General features: G+C 36.1%; 1 protein-coding gene across 2 annotated transcripts in view; it reads right to left on the bottom strand.

Moving 5' to 3' along the window:
- Positions 1 to 601: 601 nt before the first annotated feature.
- The window catches only part of LOC150095609 (nuclear pore membrane glycoprotein 210-like), a 254,158-nt gene continuing 241,770 nt past the window's right edge, over positions 602 to 12,989 (bottom strand). Inside the window, exon 24 of one of the 2 annotated variants that reach the window (XM_090410173.1) lies at positions 602 to 979. In XM_090410173.1, coding sequence (XP_090266299.1) covers positions 758 to 979 — 222 coding nt within the window. In that variant the 3' untranslated portion in view covers positions 602 to 757. Of the gene's footprint in view, positions 1,061 to 12,989 lie in introns of both variants that reach the window. The other variant, XM_090410174.1, reaches the window with a different exon arrangement.

Genomic DNA, 12,989 nt, shown 5'->3' with positions numbered 1-12,989 from the left:
TTATCAAATATGGATCAGGCCAAGATGCAATTAATTTGCTCTCTCACAAATTTTATCTGTTGAAATGTGACACCTAATGATTCAAATATCCCAGCACAATCATTTTAGAATAGATGAATTAATTGAGTTGCATAACTAAAACTTTGGTTAGGGGGAAAAAATGTATTTAAAATAATAGTCTGCTTTTGTGGAAACTTATTTTTTAATAAAAAAATTTTAACCCATTCAACTTAGCATAATAAGTCCAACAGTTTAAATACATATTGGTATAATCTCCACAATAATATTTTACAAAATGCTAAACTAGTGGATAATTACTAGCAGTGAATGTCATGAAAGGTAATGGTCACATTGAGAAAGACTGCTTTTTGGTTTGCTTTCCACTATTTTATCCTTCCTTCTCTATAAATCAATGAAATAATAATTTCTCAACCTATGTTTCATAGGTTATAGAAGGGTCCCCCAGTGTTTCTTTTCAAGAATGGAACAAATTCCTTCAATAATATCAGTTAACATTTGAGTGCTAAAACTAATCATGAATACACACATGCTTTATTTAAAAAAAAAAATTTATTTATAAAATTCTATACAGTATAAAAATATATCTTCTTTAGGACTCAAAACATTTTTGTAAAATTTTTACAAAAATAACAGTATAGCTTTACATCCACAAAGAATGATAAGTATGATATAGCTGTCCTGCTCTTTCTGGAATGTAACTTCTTTCATATACTGGTCTTTGCATGTATGTTAGTAACTAATTTTGAAACAAATTAGTAATAAACAGGGCGAGAAGAGAAATTAATGTAAAAGCTAGAGAACTAACTACCTTGTGCCCCAAAGAGATCAAGAAAAGTAAACCATTTGACTGAAATATCTTGACAGTATTAATCATAGATGAACTTAATATTTGAAATAAGATATAAAAATTCAGGCAGGGATGCAATGTAGTCAGAAGAAAAATGTTCCCGAAAGTTTCCTAAAGCATAAGAAATTAGGAGTTAGTATATAATGAACAAGTTAATTAATTTGGGCACTTTTCCTTGTCACATGTTTCTTTCTGAAACATCATAAAGGAATAATTAATCACTTTTTCATCAAAAAGTACAAAGGCAGTGCAATAAGTGGAATGACAGTACCTTCCATTTTAAAGTTACCTTATGACATATAGAGTATTTAGCTTTTATCACAGTTGCTAGATGTCAAATATGCGGCTCTTAAAAACAAATGATTTGATGAGGAGGATATTCTACCTTGAGCTTGGAAGCAGCTATGCAATCCAGACATGGAAAGCTTTAACTGAACGTTTTAATTTTAAAAAGTACAGTCTAGTGCTCCATTTGACTATCTGCTAAGATAGTCAAATGGAGTGAATAGCAACTTTAAACATGTATAAAAAAAAAAGTTATGTTGGAAAAAAAAATGAGGAAAGTATTGTACAAACCACAGGCTAGAACACAACATTTTGTAACAAAAACAGACTAAAGGAAATACTAAAGAGTTTAGTACTGGCTTGTTTGATAATGTGAATAGTGTACCCTGCCACCAAACCAAAAAAACCAAAAGGCTGTTTTGAATCCTTCATGGCATAGATGATTTTCACAGCTGAAGTATCTTGGAAAAAAAGGTTTGTTTGGTCTCTAGAGCAAGATTTTCAGATTAGCGCTATAAGAGCTCTGAATACAAGAGGTGGGAAGATGATACAGTAGATATCTGAATTATAAAAAACTCACTATGTCAGTGTGTGTGTGTGTGTGTGTGTATATATATATATATATCATCCAGATGGAAATAATTATGCTGGGAAAGAAAGATACAATATGTTGAGATATTAGCACATGGATTAGGAGAATGTGCAAAGAATTAATCTGGCTTTTTATATCTAGTAGGCTGAGTCAGCCAAAAGATACAATCAACAGAATATACTTTAGGAACACAAGATACTACATCAACACATTTCATCATTAGTTTACTTACAAATGTATAACAAGTTCAGCTCTTAACATTTTTGTTTTCTGTAGCACTAGTATTTCTATTTCAATTCATTAGATTTTTTATTTCTAGCTATTTTTCTTCAGGAAACCTGAAGCAAGGCTATCACAAAATCTTGAATACTAATAATGATGGTTCTGCCCGTGAAGCCATCTATTCAATTTTCCATGCAGTCTCCAGTTGACTGTGATTTACTGGTTACAGTAAAAGAAAACATCACAGATCACTGCTGATTAAGTTGTGGATATTCTGAGAAAGGATATATGGTTGTTTCTTATCTTTTTTTTTTTTTTTGCTGCAGGTGAGGAAAAGAGAAGAAAGTTCTAAATAGGATTCAAATCTGGATAGAGCATGTGTTATTGCTGATGATGCAGAGTTGGAAACGTTGATAAGGAACAATTTTGATAAGGTGTTCTTTAGCGTGGTAATGTGGACAGAGGTGAATGGATCAGTGTTGCCAAGTTGAGATTCCAGACTGCTGCAGGAATTTTAAGTTTATATGGCATGTTGCAGTTTTCATGAGAATGTCACCATTCCTCTTCAAGGACTTGAATTTGGTCGCTGTGCTTAAATCCTTCTACCTAAGGTTTTGTGGAAATGGAAGATAACTGTAACATTTGAGAAGGTGGGGTATAATAGAATAGACAAACGGATATTGGTGAAAAAAAAACTGTACAGGATAGATGCAAAGCAAATGTTTTTTCATGGTAATAAAGAACAAATTTCTTATTGTGGGTGGGTGGAAGCCATTAAGAAAGAGAATAGGTGGTGACTGCATTTAAAAAAAAAAGAATGAGAACAAGATTTGGCCACATCTAACAAGTACTTTATACCTACCTCTGTGGGGTTAATAAACCCCACAGAGGTAGGTATGTAGTTCATGAGCATTTTTTTTTTTTTAAGATGATCAAAATACATGTAGTCTTCCTACTTATTGAGCTGCCTCTGTATTTGATAAACAATGAGAAAATTCACAGCTTGCAATGAATATTATTAAAAGGATAATAATGATGGATTTCTTCAATAACTATCTGAAATACAGATATACAATATTAATGATTTTCATCATACAGACGGAGAAGAGGTACACTACCCATTTGGCCAACCATGTTGGTAAACATTTTCCCCAAAGTTCTATCCATGCCTTTTATTCATAAATAAATAAAAGCAAAAAAAAGTACATATTATCTTGCTTGCCAGGAAGTTTTGGTTAATTGAGGAGAAAAACAATCAACTACCCTTTTTAGATATTTTAATTACACTGGCCAACAAAAAAAAAATTCTTTTCTGCTCATTTGGGTGTGCTGATTTCAAATATCAAAAACATTTTTCCTCTATGGCATTTTCCTTTTTGCTAATTTTTAGAAGGCAGTACTAAAGGGTGTCCCAAAATTCACGCAAGATTTAAATTTAGCGCCATTTGTGCAGTAAAGTACTGCCAACGAGAAAAAAAGACAGCGTGACAGCTGACAGTTCAGGGTTATTAAAAATGGAGCGCTACACGAAAGAGCAACGCATTTTCATTGTTGAGCAATATTTTAAAAATAATGAAGGTTTGGCAGTTATTCGCAATTTTCGTATAAAATATGGTCGGAATAGTGATTTAACTTCAATTGTGAAAAGATTAATTAAAAAATTCAAGGAAACTGGATCAAATAGTGATCTTATACACTCTGGCCATCCTTTAACACGTTGTTCAACAGAAAACATCAAAGCAGTTCGTGAGAGTGTTGCTGAGAGTCCAGGAACATCAATTCGGCACCGTGGTCTTGAAATGGGCATTTCGAGAAGCTCTCTACAGCGTATTCTCATGAAAGATTTGCATCTTTCTGCTTACAAAGTTCAATTGACTCAAGAACTGCAGCCTACTGACCACACACAGTGAAGAGAGTTCGTTGAATGGATTATGGAACAACAACAACTGGATGCTTATTTTTCGAACAAAATAATCTTCAGCGATGAGGCTCATTTTCATCTTGATGGCTTCGTTAATCGACAAAATTGTCACATTTGCGGTTCAGAAAAGGCAGGAGTGATTGTTGAGAAACAAATGCATCCCCAACGTGTCACTGTTTGGTGCGGATTTTGGGCTGGAGGCATCATTGGTCCATTCTTCTTCTTCGAAAATGCGGCTAGTAAGGCAATAACAGTTAATGGTGCTCGCTATCGCGACATAAGCCAGTTTTTTTGTGCCTAAACTGCAAGATATGGATGTGGACGACGTGGTTTCAACAAGATGGTGCCACATGCCATACAGCCCGAGAAACAATTCAATTACTGGATGAATCATTTCCTGGTCGCGTAATTTCCCGTTTTGGTGATCAGAATTGGCCGCCCAGATCATGTGACTTAACGCTGTTGGACTTTTTTCTTTGAAGTCTTAAGGTTTATGCCAACAAGCCCATGACCACCCACGCCTTGAAGGAGGAAATTGAGCGCTGTATCAACGAAATTCAGCCACATTTATGCAAAATTTTGACAAAAGAGTGCGTATGTGCCAGCAAAGCCGTGGAGGCCATTTACCCGATATGCTATTCCATGCATAACCCTATACTGTATGAATCAATAAGAAATTACAATTTTTAATTAAAAACCTGCGTTTTCTATCAAAATTGCTTCTTGCGTGAATTCTGGGACATCCTGTATTTAGAGGATCAAAAAAATTGATTTTTAATATTATTTTCTAAAAGTATGTACTTTTAAAAAATCTGTTCCTAACTTTTTATCAAGACATTCGAAAAATTCCCGAATATATAGCCTATTATTCAAAGTGGTGCGCAGATCAGAATCGGAGCGCTCACCGCTCTCGCTTGTCAAGACTTAAAAACTATGGAAGATTGGTACCAAGGAAGATATGATTCTCACATGATGGCCGACTACTGTTGGAGTATTCAAAGGGATTGCCAAAACAGAACAGACAGCAGAAATTGCTACAAACAAAAATTTATTCCCTGAAACTCGTGTAAGTAAAATTGTTATTTTTTTTTATAAATATTCTTAAGTAGTTACGTATCTAATTATCGGCCTCTCTTGCATTCAAAGTGCCAGTACGTGCCGTTGCAGGTTCTTACGCATTTATTCGTTTACTAACCAGCGAGAGAGGTGAGCGCACCGCTTTGAATAATAGGCTATATCTTCGGGAATTTTTCGAATTTCTTGATAAAAAGTTAGGAACAGATTTTTAAAAGTACATACTTTCAGAAAATAATATTAAAAAATCGATTTTTTTGATCCTCTAAATAGTATTGCCTCCTTAAAATTAGCAAAAAGAAAATGCCGTAGAGGAAAAACCTGACGTGATAGAGTAAAATGGGTTTGGTATTTGAAATTAGTAAAACACAAGTCTCATATAAAAGTCAGCAAAAATTGTGTTGGACTGTGTTATTTGTCAACCAGATAGCAGTTTATAATTTTCAGTTTTTAGAAAAGGAACTTATACTCATTATTATATCCATGCTGTCTGATCATCATCCCAGTCAAAAAGTCGGAACCACTAAGACCTTATTACATCGTGCTTGTAATATATGTTTTACAGAAAGAATTGAATTATATCAAATCTGCTTTTATGAAACCTTTATAAAGAAAGCCTTTAGCCCTGAAGATATCACTTGGATTCCACTCCCATATATTATTAAAGTAATTTCTGAACATATTGCAGTATCCTTTTGTCCTGCCAGGACAATTTCTTCATCTAAAGATAAGCTTCCATCACAAAGCCTTCCAAGTGTCTACAAGATCCCCTGCTACTATGGTTTGTCTTACTTTGTGTAGTCTGGTAGATCTGCAGCCATTGTGAGGAGCATGAATCATATCCAGTATCTTGATCAGTCTGGTCCAGCAGAACATGCCATCTCAACTAAACATAATCCTTTGGAAGAAAACTTAACTTAACTTGTACATAAAATAGATTACTTATAGAGTGGTTATGTGAGGAGAGCTGCTAGGCTTTTCTGGGAAATATTATTACAACAATTTTTATGCAAATTCTTCATTATAGTTTACTTTGTGTTCCATCGTTGTTGCTATTGTACTGAAGATGCCTTTGATACTTAGGTGAAACTTTTACAGCTTATAAATTTGTTTCACATAAGTTTGTTTCTGTCTTTAATTTTCCAATGTATGTCAGCTAAGGCGTACCTATATTGAAACAGTTTAATTATTTTGTTTAGTTTTACACAGGACTAAGCTCTATTTTTTTTAGATCTGCCAACTCATTTGCTAAGAGTTTTTGGAATGCTTTCTTCAATTTCTTGTGTCCACTATGGTAGTGTTATTTTTCTATCCTTACAGGCAACTTCACCACATGCCTCTGTAAATGAATAAATCAATGTTTGCTTCATTTTTTCTCATAATGTTTGTATAGTTGGAACTATACAAACATTTTACTTACAAAAGCTACTCAACTTTAAATGACCATATCACCTTGGATAGCTCTGTTCACACATTATTGAATGCTAATGATAGCAAGCTTAATTGTGATTCTGCCATTGATAACTGTTCTTTGATGGGGGTCAGCATATGTCATCACTCAGTGATGACAAAAGTGTGTATATAGTATGATAGTGATGTTGAAAAATGAGAAAATGATCAAGAAATATGGGTTATTCATTGGCTTTTGATAAATAAATTATATTTTTGGGGGAAAAATTAGGAAGCATTTACTTCCAGATTCCCACATAGTTTTCTTCTCATTTTTATCCTACTCAAACTAAACTATGATCAATATCTATATAAAATCCATTAATTCATGTACATTTTTATGTCTGAATATAGTGTTTTGCATTGATTATTTCATGTCCTAACAGAAATCCAGCAGGTACTTATCATTATTATTAGTTTTGGCATTTTTTTCCAAATTTTCCTGAAACATTTCTGTCTAGAATTCCTTTCTTGCACTGCTGTTTTATCTCCTACTAGAACCAGCTTTTCCTGTTATATCAAGTTGCTTGTAATGACTTGAAAAACTCCTCTACTTCTTTGCTAGTAGAACTCTTGTGGGACTGCTGATACAAAAAATTATGCCAGTGGTTCCACAGGAGGTTCTACTACTCTATCCACATCACTCTAACTTGACTGGCAGCCAGGTTCAAGTAATCTTCATGTTTAGTATTGAATATTACAGTTACTCCTTCCTTTCTCTGATCATCATTGCTTGAATAGAATATCCTCTTAATTCTTCTGAGTTAGTCATGTATAAAACTGGAAAATCTAATTCATCCAACATGAAAATATTCTATGCCAGTTTTGACTATTTTAGAGTGGGTTGTTAAGTCTGACATAAATATTAGACATTATCTGAAGAAGTAATGTTAAGTTAATAAAGAATTAAACATGAGACATATATGAAAATGTCTGACCTTGAGAGTAAGTAATGAGGTTGCTCCATGTAAAATTAAGCCTTGCTAATTAAACTGTACAGAAATCCTAAATTATTGGATATTTCTGATGTCTGTTTGCAAAATAGGTAATACTATATAATAGGTAATATTAATAATACCAGGCACTGGAAGAGTCAATATTTGAACTTTTCTTATGCCACATCTAGGTTTGATAACAGGAAAAGCTGCAACTAAAACAGACATGAACAATCATTATTTAGAAATTATGTCACTTTGAAAGTCATGTGACTAATAGAGATAGAGTAATGATCTATAGACTTTTTTTACCCCCAAATTTAATGAATATAATCCTTTAATAGATAGCATCCCATAACAATTCAAACTATTTTTGGTGAATAACAGAAAATGAAATTCAGATACTGAAAATTTTCTGGCTAAGCCATGATGCTTCTAAAATAGCTTTTTCTTTCTAATTTTAACTAACCTACTGTTGGCAATGGATCAGTCCCTTTTGTAATAACTAGATAAAAAAAAAAAAAGTTGCACTTAAAAAATTCAGATAATTTTTTAAAACCATTCAAATTTAAGGATTGTTCTTGAATATAATAAAATCTCTATTTCCTTTGAAGGAAAATGATGTTTGTTTACTGAAAACCTGTAAGATAGTAAAACAAAATCACAATGCCAATATGCAACAGATAGTAAAACGAGCCCAACTGTCATTTGGGAGATCAAATGAAATAGAATTTTGGATATTCGCCGCTAGAGGGCCAGGCGAACGGTCGTGTTTTCAGGGAGCTCTCGAAAGCTAAGTACAATTTTGAATGGAAATTAGAATATATGTTAAAAATCCTAACGTAATATTGTCTAAATTTGGTAGCTTGTTGTGTCTGTGTGATTTTGGTGTAAATTCCGTTAATTAATTTAGTATTTAACGATACGTTTCATAGATTTGAATATGGCGCCAATGCGACGTAAGATAATGCCGTCCAAAAATACGACGCCATTGTTCAAAAACTATAATGTGAGAGAATTTGTCCAATGTGATGTGTGTGGAATGTATGCATTCCCAAATGAGGCTGGAGTTTGGATTGAAAGTGATAGTGGTGGGAGAATGTGTAGAAAGTGTATGCAAAGTGAGGAGTCGAAGTATGTGTCAGGTTGTGAGACAGTTATGGTTGAAGAAAGCCAGAATGCGAGTGAAAATAGTGGATCGATAGGGAATTGCGGTGTACAAGATGGCAATGTGAGCGGTGATCTAAGAAAGAGTGAGAGCAATTATACAGAAAGAGAAAATGGTTTGAATGATAAAAAAAATGAGGAATTATTTGTAGGAAGTGAGATCGCTAGGCTGTGCGCAGTGATACAAAATGCGCAGCGGCAACTAGAGCACCTGCAAAACTCTTTCCAGAGTGATTCGGCTAACGTAAATAAACAGCGTGGGAGAGTTTCCGAAATGAAGGGAAGAGTGTTGTATGGTGACTTGTTATTAAGAGGAGTAATAGATGGGAGTGTAACTAAATCGTACTTACTGGGTGCGAAATTTAAGGATGTAAGTGAGAGTATTAGAGTGCAAAAACAGAGGGTGAAAGAATTAACAATTGTGGCGGGTACGAATGAATTGAAAGGTGATAAATTTTTTATGAGAGAGGACTTGAAAGTATTGTTAAAGGTAGCGAAAGAAAAGAGTGACAGAGTTAGAATGGCGAGTCTGTTACCGCGGTATGACAGAGAGGAGTTTAGAAGGAGGGCCATAATCGCAAATGACATTATGCGCAGGTTATGCAGACGGTGTGGTGTGGAATTCGTGGACGTGTGGAATGAGTTTGATGGGCGAAAGGACTTATACAAGATGGATGGTGTGCGGAGACTGGAAAGAGTGTTGCTGAATGAAGTGAAAATGGATGTGCAGAACCAGGAAAACTAGAACTACCAAGGAGGGGGGGGGGGAAGTGGATATCCAGACATCAGTGAGACAGTTGAGTGTAAAAATGTATATAATGTACCTGAGCCAGCACTAAGGACAAAAAATGGGAATGGGACATTTAGAATAACGCATCAAGATAGGGGTGGGACAAAGGGATCACTGCAATTCATGTATACTAATGCCAGGAGTATTAGGAACAAGAAGGAAGAATTTTTGGCCTTGATGGGCTCTTCCTGGCCACAGGTTATTGGCATTAGTGAAACATGGCTGACGGAAGATGATATAGTTAGTGGGATAGAATGTGTAGGTTATAGTATGTTTAGTAGGGACAGAGAGAATAAAATTGGGGGAGGAGTGTTATTGATGATAGCTGATGAACTGCAGCCAAGAAGAATTGAAGTATTGCAGGATAGTGAAAGGAGCTCATTTGAGGCTATTTGGTGTGAGATTGACACTGGCAGAATAAAATATACAGTTGGGTGCTGCTATAGACCAGGTGATGGAATAGATGGTGGAGATGGTATGCATAAACAAATTGATGAAATGAGTGGAAGGAGGGTAATTATTATGGGGGATTTCAACTATGGTAACATTGATTGGAAGGAGGAGAGGACACATGTGAGGAAGGAAATGGATTTTATTCAAATATTAAGGGATAACTATCTGAAACAGCATGTAATTGAAAATACTAGGGGTGTGAGTGTGCTTGACCTGGTAATAGTATCTGAGAATTTGACTGTAAAGAATATGACCATGTTGCCACCTATTGGTGAGAGTGATCATAAGGTCTTGACCTGGGAGGTGGCTAAAGGTGTGAAATTTGTGATTAAGACAGGGTATATGTGGAATTACCGTGCTGGCAAGTATGACAAGCTTAGGAGATTGCTTGGATCAGTGCCATGGCATGTACAACTGCAAGGGCTGGACGTCGATAGAGCATGGGAAGTGGTCAAAGAGCATTTACAGGAGGTTATGGCTGATTTGTATACCTAAGGTCCGAATAGTGAAACAAGGAAGGGTTAAATGGATGAATAACACCATTAAGCTTGAGCTGCAAAAAAAGAAACAACTATGGAGGGAATTTAAAGAAAGGGGTGACCTGCAGGAACACGAACGGTATAAAGTGCAGGCCAGAAGGGTAACGAGTGTGGTAAAAACAGCAAAAGCCGATTATGAAAGGAAACTAGCTATGCAAGCAAAAGAGAATCCCAAACAGTTCTTTCAATATGCTGCAAGCAAGAAAAAAACTGTACATGGCAAAATGATTTTAAGGAATGACGATGGTAAAGAGTTCACTGAACCAGTCGATATAGTGGAGTTACTGAGCGTGCACTTTGCAAAAGTATATCATCTAGGTGGTGACGTTTAAAAAATGAAGGAACCATTAGTTTATATGGGAATTGTGATGAATGAAGTGGAGGTGAATAGTCTATTACAGAACCTTAATGTGAATACATCTGTGGGATTGGATGGTATACCGGCACGGGTCTTGCGTGAAGCGGCTAATGAATTATCAGTGCCCTTGACCATGTTGTTTAATCTGAGTCTCAGGTCTGGCTTAGTTTCACTGCATAAAGGAGGATCCAAGACTATGGTTGCAAATTACCGACCGATCAGCATATCAGGAGTGGTTGTCAAGGTCTTGGAGAAAGTAGTCAAAGGAAAAATACAGGAATGGATTGATGAAAATGAGATACTGTACAGAGGACAGCATGGCTTTGTGAAGGGTAGATCATGCCTCAGTAACTTGCTCAAGTTTTATAACAAGGTGACGGCTGAACTGGATAAGGGAAATGGGTTTACAGTGATACTGCTGGACCTGGCAAAGGTGTTTGACAGGATACCACATGGAATTCTAATCCGTAAATTACAACATATGGGAATGGATACAGGGTTGGTGATGGAGAGATATCAAAGAGTAGTTTATTCAGGAGTAGAGTCCAAAAGACGGCCTGTGACTAGTGGTGTGCCACAGAGTTCTGTTCTTGGACCACTGCTGTTTAATCTGTTCATTAACGATATAGGGAAGGGTCTAAGTGGGACAGTTCATTTGTTCGCTGATGATGCAAAGTTGGGTAGGGCGATAGTAAACGCAGAAGATGTCAAAGTCTTGTAAGATGACTTAGATAGATTGGAGTTCTGGACGTCAATTTAATGTGACAAAATGTAAGGTTATGCATTTCGGAGTGAAAAGATTAGCAGCAGTATACCACATTGGTGGAACTGTACTCCAAGAGATTGATGAGGCCAAGGACTTGGGAGTGTTGGTGGATAAGGAGATGAAGTTTAGGGGGCACATTGCAAAAGTAGCTAAATCAGCTCATCAACTCACTTGGTTGTTGAAAAATAACTTGACGAGCAGAGACAAGCAAGTTATTGTACCTCAGTACCGAGCCCTGATAAGACCTCATCTCGACTACTGTGCCCAGATTTGGTCACCTCGGTTCCTTCTTGATGGGGAGGAGGTGGAGAGGATCCAGAGGCGAGTGACTAAGATGATAGCAGGTCTATGGAATGAACCATATGAGAACAGGTTGAAGATTTGTGGGTTGCAGAAACTGCAACCCACAAATCTTCAACCTGTTTGAGATATGATTGAGACATTCAAATTGCTAAAAGGATTCTATAGGATTAATTCAGATGATATTTTTGAGATCAGGACTGGTGGTGGGAGAACTAGGCGACACCCATGGAAGCTGGGCAAGAGCGTGGTTAGCAGGGGTGTTAGAGCTGGGTTCTTTACTTTTAGAGTGGTAAATGAGTGGAATAAGCTGCCAGAGTCTGTTGTGGGTGCTATGACAGTGAGCGAGTTTAAGGCAAGGTATGATAGATACTGTGAGAATGTTGAACAGTTGTGTGAACATGATCCCTCGATGAGTCTAAGGACTCCTGGAGTAGCCCGTAGTAATAATAATAATATTGTACATTTGATGTAGATTTGCTTGTACATCCTTAACTACATCAACCTGATGGAATAATAAAACCAGAATATGCCACTTAGCATTTCAATTCCAAAAATAAAAAATGTGATGAATTTAGAATCACAAGAACATGCTTTCTTAAGGTCAGGCTATCTTATATAGGATGAATGTAAAGTCGCGCAACCCAGAATAACACATATGTTGAAAGTCACTGCCACCTTGTGAAGCACCTGCACATTGTTGTTTTCAATTGCTGTTGAGAGGATCATTCCAATAAACAATACCTTTGAGATATCCTCAAAGGAAAAAATCTGGTGATCTTGAAGTCCACAATTCTTTCAATGCGAGGCAGTCATCGAAAAATATTTGCACAAAATGTACGGTACTATTTGACGTGTGGCACATGGCTGTCTTGCTGGAATCAACAATAACTTACGCTGACATCAAGGAGTGCTGTGTGACGAACTATGTGATGATGTCTTGGTAGACAGAATTATTCACTGTTGTTTCAAAGAAAATGGATCCCACTATATGACAGCATGATATTGCACACCAAACTCCAAAATGTTTTCATGAAAAGCATTTTTTTTTTTTTTCACATGACCAAATCCTATTGTTTTGACTATTTACAGACACACAGTGAGGTGAAACCTCACTTTGTGGATGCACACAATATGGATGAAGGTGTAACGATCTTTCAGCTTTCTGACAGTGAAAAAGCCTCCTGGGGCTTTTTTGTTGGGGACACTGCAGTGCTCTCTTTACATCATCCATTTAATCGTTAGTCAAAATAGAGGGTCTTTCAGAGCG

Source organism: Typopeltis vanoorti, chromosome 20, assembly GCF_054136105.1.
Source record: "Typopeltis vanoorti isolate ZY-2024b chromosome 20, IOZ_Tvanoo_1.0, whole genome shotgun sequence".
Classification (NCBI taxonomy): Eukaryota; Metazoa; Arthropoda; class Arachnida; order Uropygi; family Thelyphonidae; genus Typopeltis; species Typopeltis vanoorti.
Note: the sequence above shows the minus strand (reverse complement) of the source record. Positions and strands in the feature narration are given on the sequence as shown.